Source organism: Podarcis vaucheri, assembly GCF_965113315.1.
Source record: "Podarcis vaucheri genome assembly, chromosome: 10".
In the NCBI taxonomy this organism is placed as follows: domain Eukaryota; kingdom Metazoa; phylum Chordata; class Lepidosauria; order Squamata; family Lacertidae; genus Podarcis; species Podarcis vaucheri.
This window is the reverse complement of record NC_138748.1, coordinates 28,389,525-28,410,228: the sequence shown is the minus strand read 5'-3', so window position 1 is coordinate 28,410,228 and position 20,704 is coordinate 28,389,525. Positions and strand designations below refer to the sequence as shown.

The 20,704-nt window shown below is 43.6% G+C and overlaps 1 protein-coding gene across 4 annotated transcripts in view; it reads right to left on the bottom strand.

Annotated features, from left to right (window-relative positions):
• Positions 1-9,235: 9,235 nt before the first annotated feature.
• The window catches only part of MSRB3 (methionine sulfoxide reductase B3), a 60,760-nt gene continuing 49,291 nt past the window's right edge, over positions 9,236-20,704 (bottom strand). For all 4 annotated transcript variants that reach the window (XM_082239884.1, XM_082239885.1, XM_082239882.1 and 1 more), the window contains 2 exons: positions 15,067-15,164; positions 9,236-9,480 (listed from right to left, as the gene is read on the bottom strand). In XM_082239884.1, the coding sequence (XP_082096010.1) occupies positions 9,316-9,480; positions 15,067-15,164 (263 nt within the window). In that variant the 3' untranslated portion in view covers positions 9,236-9,315. The remainder of the gene's footprint in view (positions 9,481-15,066; positions 15,165-20,704) is intronic.

The following is a 20,704-nucleotide window of genomic DNA, read 5'->3' as shown; positions in this document are numbered from 1 at the left end:
TTTAAATATTTTTAGATCATATGCTTGTTCAGATTAATTCTTGTCTAAATAACATCATATAATTTCTACCCTATTTTGCAGATTCTTTACAAATGGATTTGTGTGCCTGCAGTCCATATAAAGCAAGAGGTTTTTTAATGTACTCACACAACCAAGGACTCTGTGGCACATTCAAAAGAGCAGTAAATTAAGATTACAGCCTCTTTTTAAGGACGTTATTTTTCCAGAAATGTTTATTTAAAATTTAAACTGTTATTTCTTCTTGGGGGTTTTTTAAGACCTGTTGGAAGGGTGTTAAGGGAAAAAAAGAGCACTGTGGTTTAAAAATCAGCATTCATGATTAAACAGCAGATATATTTCATGAAAATTGCATAGGTTTTTAATACAAGATTATGAATGAGTCCTAATGTATAAATTATATTAGATTGAATTTCAGAAAGTATTTAAAGTATGTCTATGCAACCTTGGGAGGTCTTTTCAATGCCTACGGGTGGCATGTCTACGGATTTTCCTCCTCTAAAAACTATGTGCGTATGATCGGGTGCGTGTTATAGAGCAAAAAATACGGTAATTTAGGCTGTGTGTACACGCCAGCCCTTTAAAGCTCATTTGAAGCATATTCATTCCCTCAAGGTATTGTGGGCGCTGTAGTTTGTTAAGAGTTGCTGGGAATCGCAACTCTGTGAGGAGAAAACTTCAGTGCCCAGAATTCTTTGAGGGAAGGAATGTGTTCCAAACATGATTTAAAGGCATAGGTCCAGATTCAAGGAGGAAGTCCCACTAACAGAAGCCCATGCAAGGACTTCCACTAGCTCAATGGAGCTTTTTGGCACTGTCCAGGATGACAGATCATCCTTGGCTGCCTTCCCTATAAAGAATGATGTGGAAAAGGGCTGTGTTTCGCCCCTACTCTGTTTGGCGTATTTTTCTCCCTGTTGCTTTCCCAAGCCTTCAGCTTGACTGAAAACAATCACAATGCTTGGAGAGAGATGCCTTCGTCTGCCCTACCTGCAACAAAACATGTCTCTACGGCCACAGCAGGCGCTGTAACTCTCTGCATGTTCCTGCTCCTTTTCACTTGGCATTGGCAATGGCGGGGGTGGGGTGAGAGAACCCCCAGAACAGCATGTAAGGAAAGGGAGGGGGGTCATTTCATCTGGCAAGCTGGAACGCTTTCACATTTCAATAATGAGAATGTTTCTGACTTTACAGTTCCAGGAGATCCTTGTGTTCTATGAGAAGAAGGTTGTATGTGCATGTGTTATGAGATTTTTTTTCTTTTTAAAGTGAAGAATTATACAGGCAAAAGTGACTTCAGAGGCTTAAAAACAATGGGTTATATCCAACAAAGTCATCCTGTTTATGCAACGACTTTCAGTTATGCAATGAGACTACCTCCCCTTCTCTCCTCTCTGTCTCCCCACCCCTCTACCCTCTGGAATAGATTTGTGGTGCATGAGGGGCATGCAGGGAGAAGAAGAGGAAGTCCCGTTGTGTGGGCAAAAGGCCCTTGCACAGACAGGATGACTTTGTTGAATGCAGCCCAATCATCTGGTCATTGTGAATACATGTTTCATGGCAGAAAAAGGACTCCTGCAAAGTGAGCAGGAAATGTCATTGCAGACCTCTTTGAAACATCACCGTTATCAGTCTGAATACACTTTTAGGATAGTGAGAACAGATTAACCATCTGTGTCTGTAAACAAAGATCTGGTAAGTAAAAGTAAAGGACCTTTGTACCCCTGGACTATGGGGTGCGGTGCTCATCTCGCTTTTCAGGCTGAGGAAGCCGGAATTTGTCCACAGACAGCTTTCCAGGTCAGATGGCCAGCATGACTAAACCACTTCTGGCACAACGGGACACCGTGATGAGTGCCAGATTGCATGGAAACGCTGTTTCCTTCCTGCTGCCACAGTACCTATTTATCTACTTGCACTGGCATGCTTTTGAACTGCTAGGTTGGCAGAAGCTGGGACTGAGCTATGGGAGCTCACCCCGTCGTGTGGATTCGAACTGCCGACCTTCCGATTAGCAAGCCCAAGAGGCTCAGTGGTTTAGACCACAGCGCCACCCAACAATGCATCCGTCCACCCATCCAATCGTGCTTTTAGAATTCCACTTTCCAGTTACACTGTGGCCTCTTCAGCAGGGGTTGGAAACCCTTTTACTTAGGAGAGCGGCATGCCCTCAGGGACGATTTGTTGTGTCAGCATTGGTGCAAGGCAACACCTGCTCTCTCTCTCTCTCTCTCTCTCTCTCTCTCTCTCTCTCTCTCTCTCCCTCCCTCCCTCCCTCTCTTTGCCACCCTTCTTGGTAGTGGCACCCTGCCTTCATATGTCAAGGAGATAAAGAATTACACAGCTTTTAGAAGACATCTGAAGGAACCCCTGTATTAGGAGGTTTTTAACACTTGATGTTTTTATTTTTTATTTAGATATGCTCTAAGCCAGCCAGAGTGGCTGGGGAAACCCGGCCAGATGGGCAGGGTATAATAATAATAATAATAATAATAATAATAATAATAATAATAATAATAATAATAATAGTTGTTGTTGTTGTTGTTGTTTTTGCCCTACCCTTAGCGCACTTCCAGGAGCAGAACAGGTCACTCTTGGCAGAGGTCTGAATTTTGTGTAGAAAGCTTGCCCCGCTCCTTCCATTGCTCCATCCGGGCTCTTCCCAGCCATGTGGAATAAGGTCAAGGACCACTGAGATGCAAGTACTCAACCCAGCACAGCAATGCTTTGAGGGACTAGGTTGAAGGAAGGTCTTTATCCCTTAGCAACGAAACCAGTTGCAGAGCAATAGCAACCACAGAAAAAGCTGAAAACCAGGTGCGAGCTGCCTGATTGCTGCAAACAAGCACACCCTGAGAAAACGGGCAACCGTTCCCACATGGAAAGCTGGTCAACTGTACTCATCCAGACTGCGATACATTTCTCCTGGAAACAAACGACCTGACCTAAAGAAGAAAGGAAACATAAAACCCAACCACAAGCTTTTAAAAAAGCAATGCATAGATTCCCTACAGGCAAGAGGTACAGCTGCATCTTACCACAAAAAGGGTGGTGATGCTGGGAGTTTAGCAACCAGTATGTATCCATCACAAAAGATAATAAGGAACAGTGGTGTTCTCTGGAACAAGCATATGTTAAATGACTATAAAAGCTAGTTCCTATAAAGCTCCATCACATGGGGGCGGGTTAGACGACACACCATATGCATTCAAAGGACAATGGGATTATGCCTGAGAGCAATGACACCCCCCTTTCCTGAGACGGGCCATGTTGCTCTGTTGGCTAGCCATGCATCCTGCCCAATGGTCACGCCTTCCACCATTTGCATGTTTAGCATGCTCGAAAAGAGGTACTACTGGGGGGGGGCAATGTTCTCCTCTCCCCACTCACCACGGCAGGAGTACTTTCTGGAGGAAGACCTCCACAGCAAAAAGAATCAGCAACTGAGCTTGTGCTTTGAATTGATCAGCTAGAAAGGCCCTAAATATTTTTTACCTTAAAAAGCAAACAAAATAGGGAAAACAAGTCTAAATTGTTATTATCTTATACGGTGCAATTCTAGACATTTCTACTTAGAAGCAAGCCACACTGAGTTAATAGGACTTATGCCCCGATATGTATGTGTAGGATTGCAGCCACAGTGACTCCTATTTTTATGGCATATAGTGAGTGCAATGATATATTACTTCTTTCTGGTGTTTTATCACTAGGGGAAACTCACCAGCCTTTTATGCTCAACCTAACTTTCAGTAATTGACCATGGTTGTAAAATGTCTCCAACAGGCAAATACACACTGTTGCTCCACATCACTCTCATGGACTGAAAATGCCAATTATTTTTCACATTCTATGTACGTCATTCAGTAGTTGGAATTGCTCCCTATCTTGCCCAGAGTATCAGTTGGGATGGACAAAACTGCCCTTTGGCCAGGTCACTGTTTGGTTTAGGACATCCTGTTTGTTTGGATGCAGTGATCTGACGACGCCCACCATGCCTGCCGTCATTTTAAAATGTAAACAGGGTCTGGCATCTTGTGACCTTATGGCCAGGAGAGCCTCACCTGAGTAATGTAAACAAGGCTACAGTATTTTGAAAGTGGGCTTTTAAGCTTTAACCTCTCTTCCAGGAACAAAGGAATTTCGGTGTTCTTTAGGGAGAGCAATTTATAGTAGACCTTCCTGCTTGTAACAATAAACTAAGGTTACCAGAGTTTTTTTCAATCAATCTGGGGACACTTTAATTAATTAATTAATTAATTAATTGCTACACGTTTGGGATGTTGATGCTGCAGCAATGGCAGTGGCAGAGGAGTGGCCACCACCTTGACCTCAACCGCCACATTTCCCCTTCCTCCGAGGCTTCTATCTCCTTTCTCCATGAGCCTGGGCAGCCCCTGAGTTGTTGGTTCTTTGGTGGTGGTGGGTCAGGCATGGAAGGCGGAGGAGGGCCGAGAGCAGCAGCTGTGGCAAGGCTCGGGCAGTGAGATGCCTCCCTTCCCATCGGAGCAGCCCCAATCCCATTCCTACTTGCGTGCAAGCAGGAGGGAGCGGGGATCCCTCAGCTGAGAACGGAGGCTTCCCATTGCCTGAGAGATCTCTGCCCCCTTCTGTGAAGCCTCCCTTCACAGCTGAGACATCCCTGCCCCGCTCCTGCTTGCACGCAGGCTGCTCCGATAGGCAGCATGAAGCCTCCTTCACAGCTTAGTTGCTGGGGTCAGGGAAGGTGGCCGCAGCCCAGAGGCTGCTTCTTTGAGCCCCTGCACCGGCATCATATGGGGACTTCCGAGCAGCTCCTGAAGCCAGCCAGAGCCAACTGCTCCGGGCTGCTGAGACTGCCACTGCTGCTTTTCCCGGGGACATTCCGGGGATGGAATTTGTCCGGGGACTTATTCACAAATCCGGAGACTGTCCCTGGGAAACAGGGACGTCTGTTAACCCTACAATAAACTCCACTTTATCACTTCTACAATTCCAGTGAAGTGGGGGGGGGGGGCAACGGCATTGTCCGAAGGCCCGTTTTGGGGTTTTTAATCCATGACAAAAAGTATCCTCATTGGAAAAATAGGCAGAAGAGATTTTATTTCATAGGATAAAGCTTGTTGCTTCTGAAAACTAGTCAGGTAACAGCCAAGGTTTCAGGCTATTGAAAGAGGTGCTCAGACGGATCAACCTCAAACGCATCTCCTTTAAAATCCCCGGGCAGAATGATTGGATTGTGCATTCAGAAATTTACATGGATGCTTCCCACAAATATAGCAAGAATCATCCACAATAGTGCTGTCTCTCATTCTGCTGGTACAAGGATTTCTCCTTGTATAATGGAAGTGTCCCTCCCCCCATTCCCTTATCATTTGCTCTAGGGGTTCCACCAACCCCATGGAGCAGATTTGGGTAGGTTGCAGGGCATGTTTGGGGAGAAGAGGGGGATCCCATTTTGCAAGTGGAAATCAGTGTGCTGACACGGGACACAATACAGTGATGCCCCGCAAGACGAATGCCTCGCAAGACGGAAAACCCGCTAGACGAAAGGGTTTTCCGTTTTGGAGGTACTTCGCAAAACGAATCTCCTATGGGCTTGCTTCGCAAGACGACAATGTCTTGCGAGTTCCTGCTGGTTTTTCCCCTCCCCCTTTTTTTCTAAGCTGCTAAGCTGCTTATCAGCTGATCCGATCAGCAGATAAGCCGCTAAAAGCCGCTAAAAGCCCCTAATAGCGCTAATAGCGCTAATCCGCCAATGGGCTTGCTTCGCAAGACGAAAAAACCGCTAGACGAAGAGAATCACAGAACGGATTCTTTTCGTCTTGCGAGGCACCACTGTAGTTGAATGCCCCTCTTTGGGTTGTATCCAATGGTAGTTCCACTAGGAGCAGATCCTTTGAAAATAATGGCCATTACTAACCTAGATCTATGAATTTCAGTGGGTATACTCTGGGTATAACATAGTTGGATGCAACTCTATCTGCTGTGCATGGCTGCAGAGTTTCTCATAATATGAAAATGCAACTATGCCCTTTTTAAATAGCATGTACGCAGCACAAAGGGTTGTATAAAGATTCTTTGTCGATAGAGGCAAGCATGCTCCAGTATCTCCTGTGCAAGAACTGTTACTAAGAAGTTGTACCACAATACAAAAGCGAGACCGCCTCCTGGCATTCCCATCATCGGTTGCACCCACTGCCCCCAATAGTCCTCCTAATATTTGACAATTAACAACTTAATGGATGCACCAGCAGTTCTCAGGGAATGTCAACATGACAGCTGAGTTGAGACCACCACAAAAGCTCCCTTTTCACCCAATTTTTGTGTTGCTGATTTCTCAAACTGAGCTTATCTGCAAACAATAGGGCATTCCAAATCTGTTTCCCTAGACACCAATCCGCAAGAAAACATCTCTAGCCAAATTATTCAGCTGTAGTTTAGAACTTCTTTGGCAAGACTTCCTTTTAGTAAGCAATGTGCTATCTTTATGGAACAGACCCAAAGAACACAATAGCGTACACGAAAAGCTAAGATCTTTTTCTTTCTGTCTTTTTGCTAAGGTGGAGGCTGAGTACTTCTGTCAGTGCTCCCTCCCCTAAGTTATATCTGAATCCTTGAAAATATTTTCCCAGGGTCATAACCAGATGCAGGGAATTTGGGTGTGCTTTATCCCTTTGCTCCACCTATTCATCTTGGGAAGGATGCTGGAGCTCAAATGTTGATGTGTCACTGCTACTGACAGGTGAGGAAAGGGGCTGGGGCACTACACAGCTGCAGGCACAATATCATAACCATTAAAAACAGAGGCATTTATTTATAAATTAACTTTATTATATACCCAGCGTACAAGAAATATATTAAAAGATACCCTTCGTTGAAAAATCCAACACTATTGTCTCAAAAGCAAACCATAATTCTGAGGAAAAGTTCGATTTTTTTTCAAAATGAATAAAATACTTTTATTTTTCACTTTTTTCCCCAAGTATCTTTTGATATTTATATATTAAGCTCTGCAAATGTCTATATAATATAGATTGGATACTATAAAATACAGTTCTCTGTTCTTATATAATTTGTATTCAGTAGTTGCACGCACCCATACAATACAAAGAATGAAGTCCAAGCAATGGGCTCCCTGCTTATTTATTGTGCTCACCTTCTGAGATCCTCTGCCAAGGACATAAACAAGATGACCTGCATTTGAGTTTTGCAATACCAGTCATACTTATATCCCCTACTAGCATTAATAGTGAAAAATGTTGCCCAGTGTTCCGTACAGAGAAAGAACAATGGCTTTCTTCTGCTAACAGAGTTCCACTCTTATAGATCACATACACCTAGCCATATTGATTCAGTTCATTGCATTCCATATCCTGCAAATATAAATCTACCGATGGACAGCTGGCATTATTGCTCATTGAAGTTTTAGTAATATATTTATTTAATGCAAGACAGAAATATGCTGAAACTCGATAACCCTTAACTACAGCAGAGATCTGAAAAGCAAAATGCATGTAGGCTCCACGTTTTTACAAATGTTGCATATTAGAGATTTATGGCAGAAAATGTGATAGGAGAAAACTCACTTCTCTTCCAACAAAGGCAAGGAATAGGAACAGCCCTTTGGGAGAGGGAAATAAGCAAAAGAATGACATGAAGCATAGAAAATTCTCTGCCATTGTAAAGGAAGGACTGCACAAACTTGAAAGTACATAATTGCATACATGAGCAGTGATGCTAACAGGAGTAATTGTTCTCTTATGCATATGGTTGCATTCTGAAGTTCTACATCTGTCTATTCTTCAATTATATTAGCAAACACATTTTTTCTCTCACTTTTGAGCTATAAGGCTATGAAGGTAGTAATTTCAACCTATTGTACAGGTTGTTAGATATGTCAGGTAGTATGTTTGCTATTGATAATGAAATTGAATATTCTACAACAAAATTTTCTTAAACAGTACAGTACTTGTATCGAGTTTAGAAAATGCAGCTTCAACCATATATATATATGCACACACACTACCTATAGACAGTTTTCTTGCAGTGTAAAAAAGGAAGTTTCAGCACAAAGTAGATGGTCATATCCTTAGAAGGCTTAAAAATGTCTAATCTGATCTCACTAAAGGGCTTGGGACAAGTTTCCACTTAAAACTCTTCAGTCTTCGTGGACATGTCTCCTTCTTGCTGCATTTCTTAATGTTTTGGTTGTCGGCTTTGTGCATTTCCTGTACACACATGTGCTCAGAAAATAAGACTGAGCACACATACAAGCTGGAAAATAGTAAGGTTGTTCTTCAAGCAGCACACTGCTGTAAATTTGCACATGAGAAGGCACAGCCACTTGGTGCTTATAATTGCACATTGAAACTGCTTGAAAGAAAGGGAACTGCATCCTTTCTAATGCCTGTCCAAACATTGTAAGGGGGAATTGTAGGGAAGTTTGTACCTCTTCAATGAGGTATTCACTTTCCCAGGACAAAACCTGAAAGCGGAGCAGTAATTAGCAACATTACTGCATGCTCCAAAGCGCGACCCACAAAACAACTAGTTCATGCTACACTGTGAATCCTCTTTGGCTCGTTGATGTTTTGTTTTTGCAGGACCCTCATTAGGGACATAGTAAAACAAGTGACCTACTATTCGCTTTCACCCACTTCTGGCTGATAAACCAGGCCCGTAAAAGTGCTGGTTGCTACGGGTTGAAACAAACAGGTTTCCATCCACATTCGTTTAAATACTCATCGCAACTTGAAGGAACAGACTCAGGGGCAAAGGCCTGCTATCCACTCCAGCTGGCCCTATCACAGCAAAAGGATGGGCTGGATATGATCCACTGCTCTTTAACCAACACACACTTCCATAATGGAGGTTGGGTGATGTGTCAAATGGAAAGATGGTAGAGTACACATGTCATGTAAATCAGAACAAAATCACTGAAGTAATGAGATATTAAGAGACTTCTGTATATACACGACAGTTCTGCAATGAATGAACTACAGCCTGCTCCCTCAGAAACCTATTTATTCAAACCTATTTTAACAAAGCACTAAGTGGAGATTAATAACCCATAGTGCTAAATACCCTTTTGTTATGAGGTTCCCCACTGCATGTAAGTTGACAATTATTTAAGTGTGATTATATAACAAAAATACATTGGCACACACAAGGCCTCATTTTGATACACAAAAAAACTGATAGTGCAGAATATCCCTAAAAGGTTTTGTGTTTTTTTAAAAACATATAAGGTAGAAGGCAATTTAGAATAACATTCTTTAAGAGTCATCTAGGAAAATAAGCTTTGTGAGAAACTATCTTCTACAGCTCTGTCTTGTCTGGTTGGGCAGAAGTTGCGCTGACGCTTCCTTCTCCAGCATGATTCTTGTCTGCAGACTCAAAAGACAATGAAGCTGAATTTATGCAGTATCGTTTGCCGGATGGACGAGGCCCATCGTCAAAAATATGTCCAAGGTGAGCACCACACTGAAATAGAAGAGCATAATTTGTATTCATTAGTAAGTATCAATAAGTATAATGAAAACACTTTTAAAAACAACAACCTGTAATAGTATGCGGGCTTCTCTTTGAGAGTCACAGATACAGGCTTCATTTTGAAGTTTAAATTTCATCAGGAGGTAAAGCATTTGAGGGTCAACCATTGCCTTTTTTTCCAGTTGCTAGTAATGTGAAAATATAAGCTGTCATCCAAGAGAAGTCTGGTTTCTACAAATGGACTTCAGACATGTACAGTTTGATGCCAACATCTGAAAAGAGAATGTGCTTATCATGCAGGTTTAGAGTCACCAAGGCATGTGAAGTACCAATGCTAAGTTGTGGTATCAAAACCTGAACATGCCAAAAGGCAGGTTGAGGCCTGAACATATTCTGACTAAACACTCTTGCGGGGGAAAATCCAAAATATTTATTATAGCAATACCTTTATTAGGCCAACCAAGTTAACATCTACATGAAACTGCTGAGTGGGGTCATTCAGAGTTTTGGAGTACATTGTCCACAATATGCTGATGACACACAGCTCTGCTTCTCCTTCACATCTGCAGGTGAGGCAGTGGATGTGCTGGACCATTGTTTTGCCTTGATTGGATGAGAGCCAACAAACTGAAGCTCAATCCAGATAAAACTGAGGTGGCCTGCCCATTTTGCATTGTTCAAGTAAATGCATCAGTATTGGTCATAATCTTTAAAAAAATCAAAGGTGGAAAGATTTTGACGATTGGTGTTTAAGACTGAACATACTGAATTATGTGTTTAATTTTAAATGAATTCACATAATATTGAAGGGTGTGTGCATGCATGCAAATGTGTTTAATGATTTGAATTATTCATAATAAAATTATTTAAACATTTTTTTAAAAAAAAAGACTGGCAGCTGCAATAAAAGGCGGGTGCAAGAGTGAGCCCACAAGGCCAGAAAGGAGCAAGTTTGCACGGGCTTTATCTTTTCCTTGTAGCAAAAACTTTTTAACAGCTTTTGAAGTCAGCTCAGGTCATGGAAGAAGAATCCAAAGAATTATGCACACACGCTAGGCAAAAAGAATTTGGCTAATCAAACATGTAACTTTCAGGTTACAAATACTTGTTAATGCTTTTGTGACTCATGTTGGGGGGAAACACCTTGTACATCTATAAGCAAATTCTTAGAAGAGAGTTCCCAGGTGTTGTTATCCGAGTCATTTTCCCTCCAGGGCCTTTGAACTCCAGTAACATGACACTGTGAAGCAAACTTAAAATACTGAAGATACCACAGGATGATTGCAGGGCAAACAAGTGATCAATCAGGAATAAAGAAACAAAGCAAGAATCACAACAGAAGGGAATTTCTGGAATGGCAGACAAATACACATGTATGAAGTGTGGTTTCAGTCTACTGCCCCTACATTTCCTTGCAGAAAGTTAATGACTGTAATTTTCTTCTGACACTCCAATGTGAAAGAAGTTAAGCAGCAATTGGATGCCTGACCAATTTAGCTTTCCCTCTTAAAAAAAAAAAAAAAAGTTTTTCCAAATAACTCTTTGCATCAACCCGCTTCAACTTGATCAGCTTGATCAACCCGTTAATGCGATGCCTCATAGTATTGGTCAATCTTATATCAATTGTGTTTGTACCCAGTGGCGTAGCGTGGGGGGTGCAGGGGGGGCCGGCCGCACCGGGCGCAACATCGGGGGGGGGGGCGCTCGCACTCGCAGCTCTCTGCCCCTACCTGGCTCACTCACTCTCTCTCACTGCAGTGCTGGCTGTGCGAATCCGATCCGAGCCGCTGGGTCGCCGCCCACTGTGGAGGGGGTGGGTGCCAGGCGTGCGGTGCGGAGAGAGAGCGAGGGACTATCTGGGGGAGGGACAGTGCAGCGGCCGCCCAGCGCAGCGCTGAGCGCGGGAGAGAACCACACCAGCCCAGCCCAGGCAGCAGCAAGAAGAAGCTGGCAGCGGCGGCAGGTTAGGGGGTGCAAATTACTTGCCTTGCCCCGGGTGCTGACAACCCATGCTACGCCACTGTTTGTACCCACACATCAAAGGAATTCCACTGAAGGCTCAGTTCATACTTGCTAAAATCTCGTATGCAAAGAGAGGTCTTGTAGTCACAGCTGCATGGACCAGCTGAGGGAGGACCAGACCATGCAGCTTCCCAGGGGTGATCATGGAACACAGGATACTACACTACATTACACACACACACACATATGCATACACCAATGCACCACTATGTTCAAGAGAAGCTGTGTGGGTGGGGCAGTGGGTTCATATGTTACAGCTCTCCAAACAGCTGCAACTTTAGGTCTGCACCATGATGGTGGTTAATTTATGTAAAATGGGCTGCAGGGTGCTATTCAACTAAGTTTTACTCAGAGCAGACCCACTGCTATTAATGGAGTTGAGTTAGCCATCTTCTGTCATTTCAATAGGTCTACCTTGAGTAAACCTTAGTTGACTACCAACTGAGAGTTTGCAAAAAATTTCAGTCTTTACCATAAGCAGGAAAATAGAGAGACTGCAAACTGGACTGACTGACAGGAGCGATAATTGTGTCACTGCTCAATTCATACAACCCTAGTGGCATGCTGTAGACATGGGCTGAGTGGATCTGGAACTACAGAGAATTTGGCGCATGTATTTGTGTGAAAGGGACGCGGGTGGCACTGTGGGTTAAACCACAGAGCCTAGGACTTGCTGATCAGAAGGTCGGCGGTTCGAATCCCTGCAACGGGGTGAGCTCCCGTTGTTCGGTCCCTGCTCCTGCCCACCTAGCAGTTTGAAAGCACGTCAAAGTGCAAGTAGATAAATAGGTATCGCTCCAGCAGAAAGGTAAACGGCGTTTCCGTGCGCTGCTCTGGTTCGCCACAAGCAGCCTAGTCATGCTAGCCACATGACCTGGAAGCTGTATGCCAGCTCCCTTGACCAATAAAGCAAGATGAGCGCCGCAACCCCAGAGTTGGTCACGACTGAACCTAATGGTCAGAGGTCCCTTTACCTATTTGTGTGAATACCTCAATGAGTGTGTAGTGTGCAAGTTGTCCCACACTTACACTGCCACTGCTAAGCTGCCAGACATGAGCTGAGCACTGGTTTGGTAAGACAAGCATATGACTACTGTGCCATATTCTGAATTCAGTTCTCAAACCACATTGTCTACTGTACATGCCAGTTTGGATATGGAAATTAGCTGTCTGCCAACTGAGAACATATTTCACCTCTCAGAGTTCCTGACTATACACACAATAATCCCATTACTATGAGATAAAGTAAGATCTGTGCAGACGGTTGCCAGTGATTTAGTCACAGCACATCAATGTGCAACCCATTTTTTTGTGATTAAACAGTGTTATTGGCTTCTACAGGTACAATGTAATAGCTGCAGAGGTCTCCAAGGGAAATAGCCCTTGAATAGGAAAGGAAGGAAGAATGTGCAACCAATTTCACATTACTCCCTAAGTGCACCTGCAATTAACATTTTCTTGTCACAAATATTTGACTTTTCTCATATTTCCACAGTGATGTATTTCTAACAAAACCGTGAAAGCTGTTTCACAGACAATATTTAGGATGTTTTTGTTTTATAGGAAGGCAATTTTCTTCCAAAGCACTTATTTGTATCCTAAATCAATGACATTCCAAAGGAAGATGTTCGCACAGGAGCAAAACAGGTGTTAGAATGTTTATGGGACGTGTACTTAATTTTTTCATCTGCTGGATTCTGCCCCACCCCCACCCCTAAAAGGAGAAAAAATAAAATAAAAGGATTTTGCTCTCCACTTTAACCAAGTAAACTCCCAATGCAATTCAGATTTGTAATAAAACAATAGCATTTTGCAGCTGGATGTATGATTCATATTGTTAGACTCATGGAGATGGGAATAAATGACTGAATAATGGATGAATTATATGGTGTGGTAATGACTATGGGGAGGACACAAGCCACATATACTGGTATACTGGTATGCTGCTTTTATTCACCGGTTGTTGTTTTAATACTGTATTTTATTTATTTACTGATTTGTTGTATTTCAAGCCCCCCTCCTCCATTAAAAAAAAGTTCTCTGGGTGGCTTACAATAAGAGCTGCAAGCCATATATGTAAATAATATAACAGAACCATAAAACGTAACGCAGCATAAAACCAGAAACAGAGAATAAAATAAAAATAGCAAATGCAGAACAGCACCAGAAATTCCAGAGATCTTCAATAAATATATGCTATCACTAAAGGGCTTTTTGTTGTTAAAAGTAAGAAAAGTTTTGGTATAATTTACTACTTGATATTATTGTGAGCTGCCTCGGGACTTGTTTGCAGTGAAAGGCAAAATACAAATCCCAGAAACAGGCAAACATCTAATTATAAAGTGACATTAATACAAATACAGTGGTACCTCGGGTTACATACACTTCAGGTTACAGACTCCGCTAACTCAGAAATAGTACCCCAGGTTAAGAACTTTGCTTCAGGATGAGAACAGAAATCGTGTGGCGGTGGCGCAGTGGTAGCAGGAGGCCCCATTAGCTAAAGTGGTGCTTCAGGTTAAGAACAGTTTCAGGTTAAGAACAGACCTCCAGAACGAATTAAGTACTTAACCTGAGGTACCACTGTATGATTAAAAGTTTACCTGTTTAAATGCAGTATACCACTGAATACAAATTCAACTATGGCTTTGATCTCAGATAACATTTCAATCTAGATATAGCTGGGCACTAACCTATTGAACACTGTTTTGCAGCAGATTGAAAGTTCTTCCCCAAAAAAACCCTCCTGGAAAGAGTAATTGAAAGTGGCCACACAATATGTTGGCCCCTTGCTTATTCAGAGAGCTCATTTACCCCAATTTTTTTCCAGATTCCCAGTTGGTCTAAAGCAAACAAAGCAGGAGATCAGACTTTAAGTTCTGATTAAAATTGGTGCATTCTCGGTGGAAGAAACTAGCTGCAGGTTATCCAAGCGTTTCCTCCACTAACTGCCAGGTCAACAACCCTTCTCCCCTGATAAGTTAGTTAGGACTGAGCCATTAAGGCCACAGAAGGCTGGTGATGACAAAGAATGAAAGGGGTCGGAATGAGAAAGATAATGGGAAACGGACAAGTGTCTGGTATTATTATTCACTTGCTTATTTGGGCAGATGGGACGTAGAGGTGGCCAGAAAGATACCCTGAGCATTGTCACCAGTGATCCTCAGCAAATGCTCTGTGATGGAATCTGCAGATATAGAGTCAATTCAATGTTCGTCTAGACTATCTGCATTTAGGCTTAAGAGAACAGAGTTCAGAGGTGAACTTTGAAGAGATGCCTTCCTGGAAGACCATTTCTGTAGGCTACAGCCCTCTGATGTCATTTATACATGCTCTGTTAAATAATGCTTAACCTAGATAACAATACAGATTCTCATTAGCACTTTGACTTTCGTTTTTATCCACCAGCTGTCATGCCTGTGGCTCATCATGCAACCCTAATGAGTCTTTTTGGCAAGTAAGAATTTTGCAGAACTTCAGATGTAAAGAAACTACACACACTACGGTTTCGGCAACCTTTTAATATGAGAATGACCTCTTTGTGTCTGAACTGACCTGACTGCAGCTTGTCTCAACCCTGTGCATCCCGTAGGAGTAGTCATCAGTGAATGTAATTCTGTCAGAAGCCATCACATCATAGAATGAAGGCCAACCTGGAAAAAAACAAAAGGATGAACAATAGCAGCAACAACCTGTGATAATTTCTGCATCAGATAGGATTTTGAAAGTTTCAATCACAAATAGGATTGTCAGTGATCCAACAAGCTCTAGATGATAACGTCCGTTGGCTGGCAAGGTAAAGCAGCAAGTTTCCAAATTGCAAATATACTCTTCTTTTTTGCCTACAGAATCCTATGCAACCTGAAAATGTGCAAATCTACAACAGTGAACTAATACACTCTGTCCAATAGAACAGTTTTATCCAAATATTAATCTGGAAACTAGTATGGGACAGTGGGAAATATAGCCCAAAACATCTGGAAGTTGGGGAAGGCTGCAGTAGAACAGTCCCCAAATTAAAGAAATTTTGAATTTTTTGAAAAGCGTAAACCTCAAATAGGAAGTTAACAGGTCCCTTTATCATGGAGCTAAATTAATAAGTTGCAAGCAAATTCCAGAAAGGCATAATTGTCGTGTGTGTGTGTGTGTGTGTGTGTGTGTGTTTAAAGACCTCTTCCACTTTTAAAAGCAGTGGGTAATAGTAAGGTGTGCCATTCTGACATTTTCTTTCTGGTATGAAAATGTGTAAAACCAGCATTACCCCCAGAAAGTAGGAACACTTGGATCTTGTATCAGAGAATCTCTACAACCATCTCCACCTACTGCTATTGTGTCACGCTAAGGTTAATGCTTTGAAACAGGACTGGGGACCTTCTGCCTTCCAGATGTTGTTGGATTACAGTTCTTATCATCCCTGGCTATTGGTCATGATGCCTGGTCCTGATGGGAATTGGAGTTCAACAAGACATGAAGGGCTACTGTTTTCCCATCCCTACTATAAAAGCAACTCGTCAATAAGAACACTGAGGAGAACAAATTAAATTTGAGCACATCACAGTTGTACCAAGCAAAGACCTACTGTTTCCAAATAGTCGCAGGATATAAAGTTCATTCGAGGTCCAATGAATCAGATGAAGGATTGGTCTAGTGCAGTTTCCAACTGGTACTTCCGAGCAGAGTGGGAAGTCAGCAATCTTCTTTGTTTTCTAAAGTAGTTGAATGCTGTCAAGGCAGCAAAGACTGAGGGACTTCTGCTTGTCCTCCCACTTTCCCCAGGAAAAAAACCACCACTATTTACCGCTGAATTGGAGCAAATGTCAATTGGGTTTTCCATAGATTGGCGTTTGCTCTGAATCAGCGCTAAAGAGCAGCTTTTCCAGGGGAAAGCAGTGGGGGGGACGGACTGAAAACTGCTCAGAGCTCAAAGCACGGGACAAGAGGAAAACCACTTGGACCTGTGCTTTCTAGGCACGGGGAAAGAGGACGTGTGGATCAGCCTTTAGGGTTGTATCCAGCAAGGTTGTCCTATTCACACAAGGACTTTTGCTTGCTCAATGGATCTTTCTCTCTCTCTCCTCCCCCCATGCTCCCTCAATCGATTCTGGGTTTCCCCTTCTGAAGATTGAGGGGCTAGGGGGCAGACAAGGAGAGGAGAGGGGAAAGAAGTTCCATTGAGGAAGTAGAAGGCCTTGGGCAAATGAGATGACTTTTTTTGGAAAGATAGAATTCAATCTCTCTCATATATATATATATATATATATATGCTTTCGTAGATTTTCACGGGTACAGGAATGCAGGTTTTGGTGTCTTCGGGTGTCTTCCCCGACTCTTACACGGGAAGACACCCGAAGACACCAAAACCTGCATATATATATATATATATATATATATATATATATATATATTCACTCAGCGCCTGCAATCATATTACATTAGAAAAATGTTAATCAAAATCTCTTATCCAGTCTCCACTATTTCCTGAAAGCATGCCGCTAATGACTTCATGAAATTATGCCATACAAAAGACGGGGGGGGGGGCTGCTTTCAGAGACAAGTATTTTGCAAGATGTGCTTAATTTTTAAAAATATTTTAAAGCAAAATGGTGCAAAAGTCATCAAAAGATCTCAACACAGGTTGAATACAATCTGTTTCAGATGTAATTGGAACCAAGTTAAAACAAGATGAAAAACTGAAAGAAGAGTGTATTTTAAAAGGACTCATAAAAAAAAACTTGAATAAAGAAACACACTAAATTAAGTTTCATATCTTCCAGCCACTTCCATACAGAGTGTTCTAAGACCAAAAAATCTCACTGGGGAGTCAATATAGCCCATGTGTAGAAACTAATGGAAAGACTGTGCCTCATTCTATGTAAAACTAATTATTTAGGATCATAGCCTAAGAGGATCATAGCCAATTACATCATAATGAGAAGAGCAAGGTCATTTGGGCTCTCTGAAGAAGATGCAGACCAAAATGACTGGACAACACAAAACATCTTGAAACATAAACTCTAAAGATTCCTCTATTCCTGCCAAGCCAATGGAAAGGAGCCAGAGAACATAATCTTCCACAAACATTCACATCTTCCAGGAGGATAAAGTATCCCTAATAATTGCTTCTGGTTTGGACCAGTACTTTATTGCTATAAACTGACAACAGCACTTTGGAAGAAGAATGCCTTTATCATTTGGGGAGGAAGACTAGTTCAGTGCTGAAGAAATCCTCAAAGAGAACATCCTTCACCACACAACAAGAGGCAAACTTCAAAGGCTGAAATGAAAAGACTGGAGCAATCTCTGTCTTATGGGAAAAGTTATATTGTTCAAAAGAACTAGAAGATGGATGAGTTTCTTTCCAGTTCTGATACTGATAATCAATTGCTCATCCCCCTTACTTGCAGCCTCTTACTTTTGTCCGCTGCAAAGGCATAAATAAATATATATATATTGTTGAGGTTGGAACTTAACGGGTTAAGTTCTTCCCATGATGCCACACCATTCTGACGTCAATTTTGGAAGCTTGGGAGGAGCTTGGGAAGAGTATGCCAGTCCCACTCGGTAATTTGTGGGGAAAGGATGCAGTTTTGTCATGGCTGCAAATAGTCCTGGAAATTCCTAAGAAATAAAAGCTGTAAATAGACAAACCTGGACTCTGTGTGTTTGTCTGAGAGCTGAGACAAGCTACGTGACAGTTCTACACCGCTGTGCGAAGCTCTGCTGAGTCGTGACGGAAAGCCGCAGCAGAAGTGTGCCGGGCGGCCATAAATTGCTAATTGAGGTTCGCAAATCAATTAGCGGGAGTCACGGATATAAACAAATAGCCACAGGTTATGGGTAACCTAAATAACCTATCGTAAAACTGTCACGGAAGAGCTGCCGGGAGCTGAGAAATCTGCGGTGTCTAGCAGAGGAGCACGGAAGCAAGCAAGCAAGCAAGCTGAAAGACGCTGTTGCTGAATGCTGTGGAGCTGTGAGCTGAGAGCTGTGCCTAGCGTTTGAAGGCAAGCTGATGTCGATGCCTGAGACAGCTTTGAGTCCTGCCTGAAGTGGTGAGGCAGTCGATCTCAGCTGGGAGCTGACCTGCTAGACCGGGAGCTGGAGAGCGGCTGTTTGTTTACGTGAGTACGCTGGGCCCCGGGGGAAGATGGCAGATGGCCAGGAGGTGATTCAAGCTCCGTTTGAACAGCTTGAGGAACTCACCGCCCAAGCGTGGAATACCTGGGCAAGATGGGTGAGAGCATGGTTTATAGCCACGGAGGTTTGGGACATTTCCCAGAGGGAACCAGTGCAACTGGTGGACAGAGATGCAGGAAAGCTGAAGTCTGTTTCTCTGGAGGAGAAAATGCAGAGGGAGAAGGCTATGAGAGCTGAGGTCTGCATGTTGAGAGCAGGTGTTCATGCTAATTTGCAACATCACCTGGAAAGCATTGAATCTGCGTGTGAGGCCTGGAGTGTGCTGAAACGTCTGTGTGAAGGCTCAGCAGGAGGCCTAGGGCAGATGGAAGCTGAAAGCCTAGAGATGGCTGGAGCCCCTGTTCCTGATGATTTAGCCTCAAGGAGTGCTAGTGAGCAAGTCGGGGGGGCGGAAAGTTCCAAAGGCAAGTTTGAAAAGTTTTCCACTGAATCTGCTGGAATGGAGCGGCAGTTCAGGGGGGGCGGATCTGGCAAGGAGTGCTTTTCCAGAAGAAGGAGAAGGAGGCCAGCTGGGAGGAGCCCCAGGCAGTGTTTTTCCACTGAAGTTCGTCGTTGCTACATTTGCAAGTCAGCTGACCACGTACGCCGAGACTGCCCTCAGAGAGCAGCTGCACAGGAAGGTTTCAAGGACACTTCTCATGGGAAACAGGCGGGTTTCCATGGCAACCGGTCTGGAAAAACAACCAGGCGTGAGACTGAGGCTGGTGGACGTGCCAGGTGCCAGGAGGAGACTTATCAAATCACGGCTAGTCTGGCGTTGGCTGAAGACAGCCGTGGGACAAGCCAAAAGCTAAGTTTTGTTATTGACTCTGCAGCTAATCGCAATTTGATTCCAGAGACACCTGCTGTCGAGAGGTGGAACTGCACGGCAATTCCTGCCGGGAAAACTGTACTGTTTGCAGATGGACAGAAAAGACAAATGACTAATGCTGTAAATTTGCATTTTTGTGTTTTACAGGAAACGTTGGAGTGTTGTACTGTTCCTGGGATGCAACACTGTCTTTTATCTGTGCCTTATTTACTGAAAAAGGGATTTACGGTTTGTTTTCAGGGTGATGTGTGCACAATCTCCAAAGGAGGGAGGATGCTTGCCAAGGTTAAAAAGGGGCAGAATGATCTCTTCATTCTTAAAACGTCTCTGGAGGGTGGTGGGAATGCTGGAAAAGCACAGGTGCAGTGTGCTAAGGTTCCCAGTCATGTGCAAAAGTTGCACAGGTGCACAAAAGGGTGTGAACTCCGGAAATGTGGGAGGAGGTCCCAAGGGTGCAGGGCATGCAAAGGTGCAAAGGTACTTGGTTTCCCCGGGTTTGGGAGGGTAGCCAAAAAGCCCTTTGAGCTTGTTCACACAGATCTGTCAGGACCCATGAGGTGTGAGAGTCTGGGTGGGACCAGGTATGTGCTGTCGCTGACAGATGACCACAGCCAGGTTGGCTGGTGTTTCTCTCTCAAATCACAGGGGGAGGTGGCGCAACTGATCCAGGATTGGGTTGCGGAGGTGGAACGAAGGTTCTCCACCAGGGTGCAAGGGTTCAAGAGCGACCGAGGGTCACAGTTTACTGGGTCTGCTCTGGAGGAGTTTTTCAAGGAAAAGGGAATACGTCACCAGGTGACGGGTGCAAAGTCTCCTCAAGGGGAGGAGAGGGAGGCAGAGGCTGATCCCGGTGATGGGGACCAGGTCCAGGATCAGGGTTCAGAACCCGGTGATGGGGACCAGGTCCAGGGTCAGGGGTCAGGGCAGGTTTGGGCATCTCCAAGGGTTGTGAAAGGAATGTCCAGGTGTGAGGCTTCATCTCCGGTAAGCGTAATGGAGAAAGCTCACGGACGGGTTGTCAAGTCAGAGGGGGAAAAGTCTGACGGAGAAGACACAACTGCTGGCCCAAGTGGGTCAGAGGGGTTTCAGGTCACGGGTGCGTGGGAAAGTGTCGCACAGTGTGATTCTGGGAGTGTTGAAAGGGTTCAACAGGTGCCTGGGAAAGATGCTGGGAAGGAGCACAAG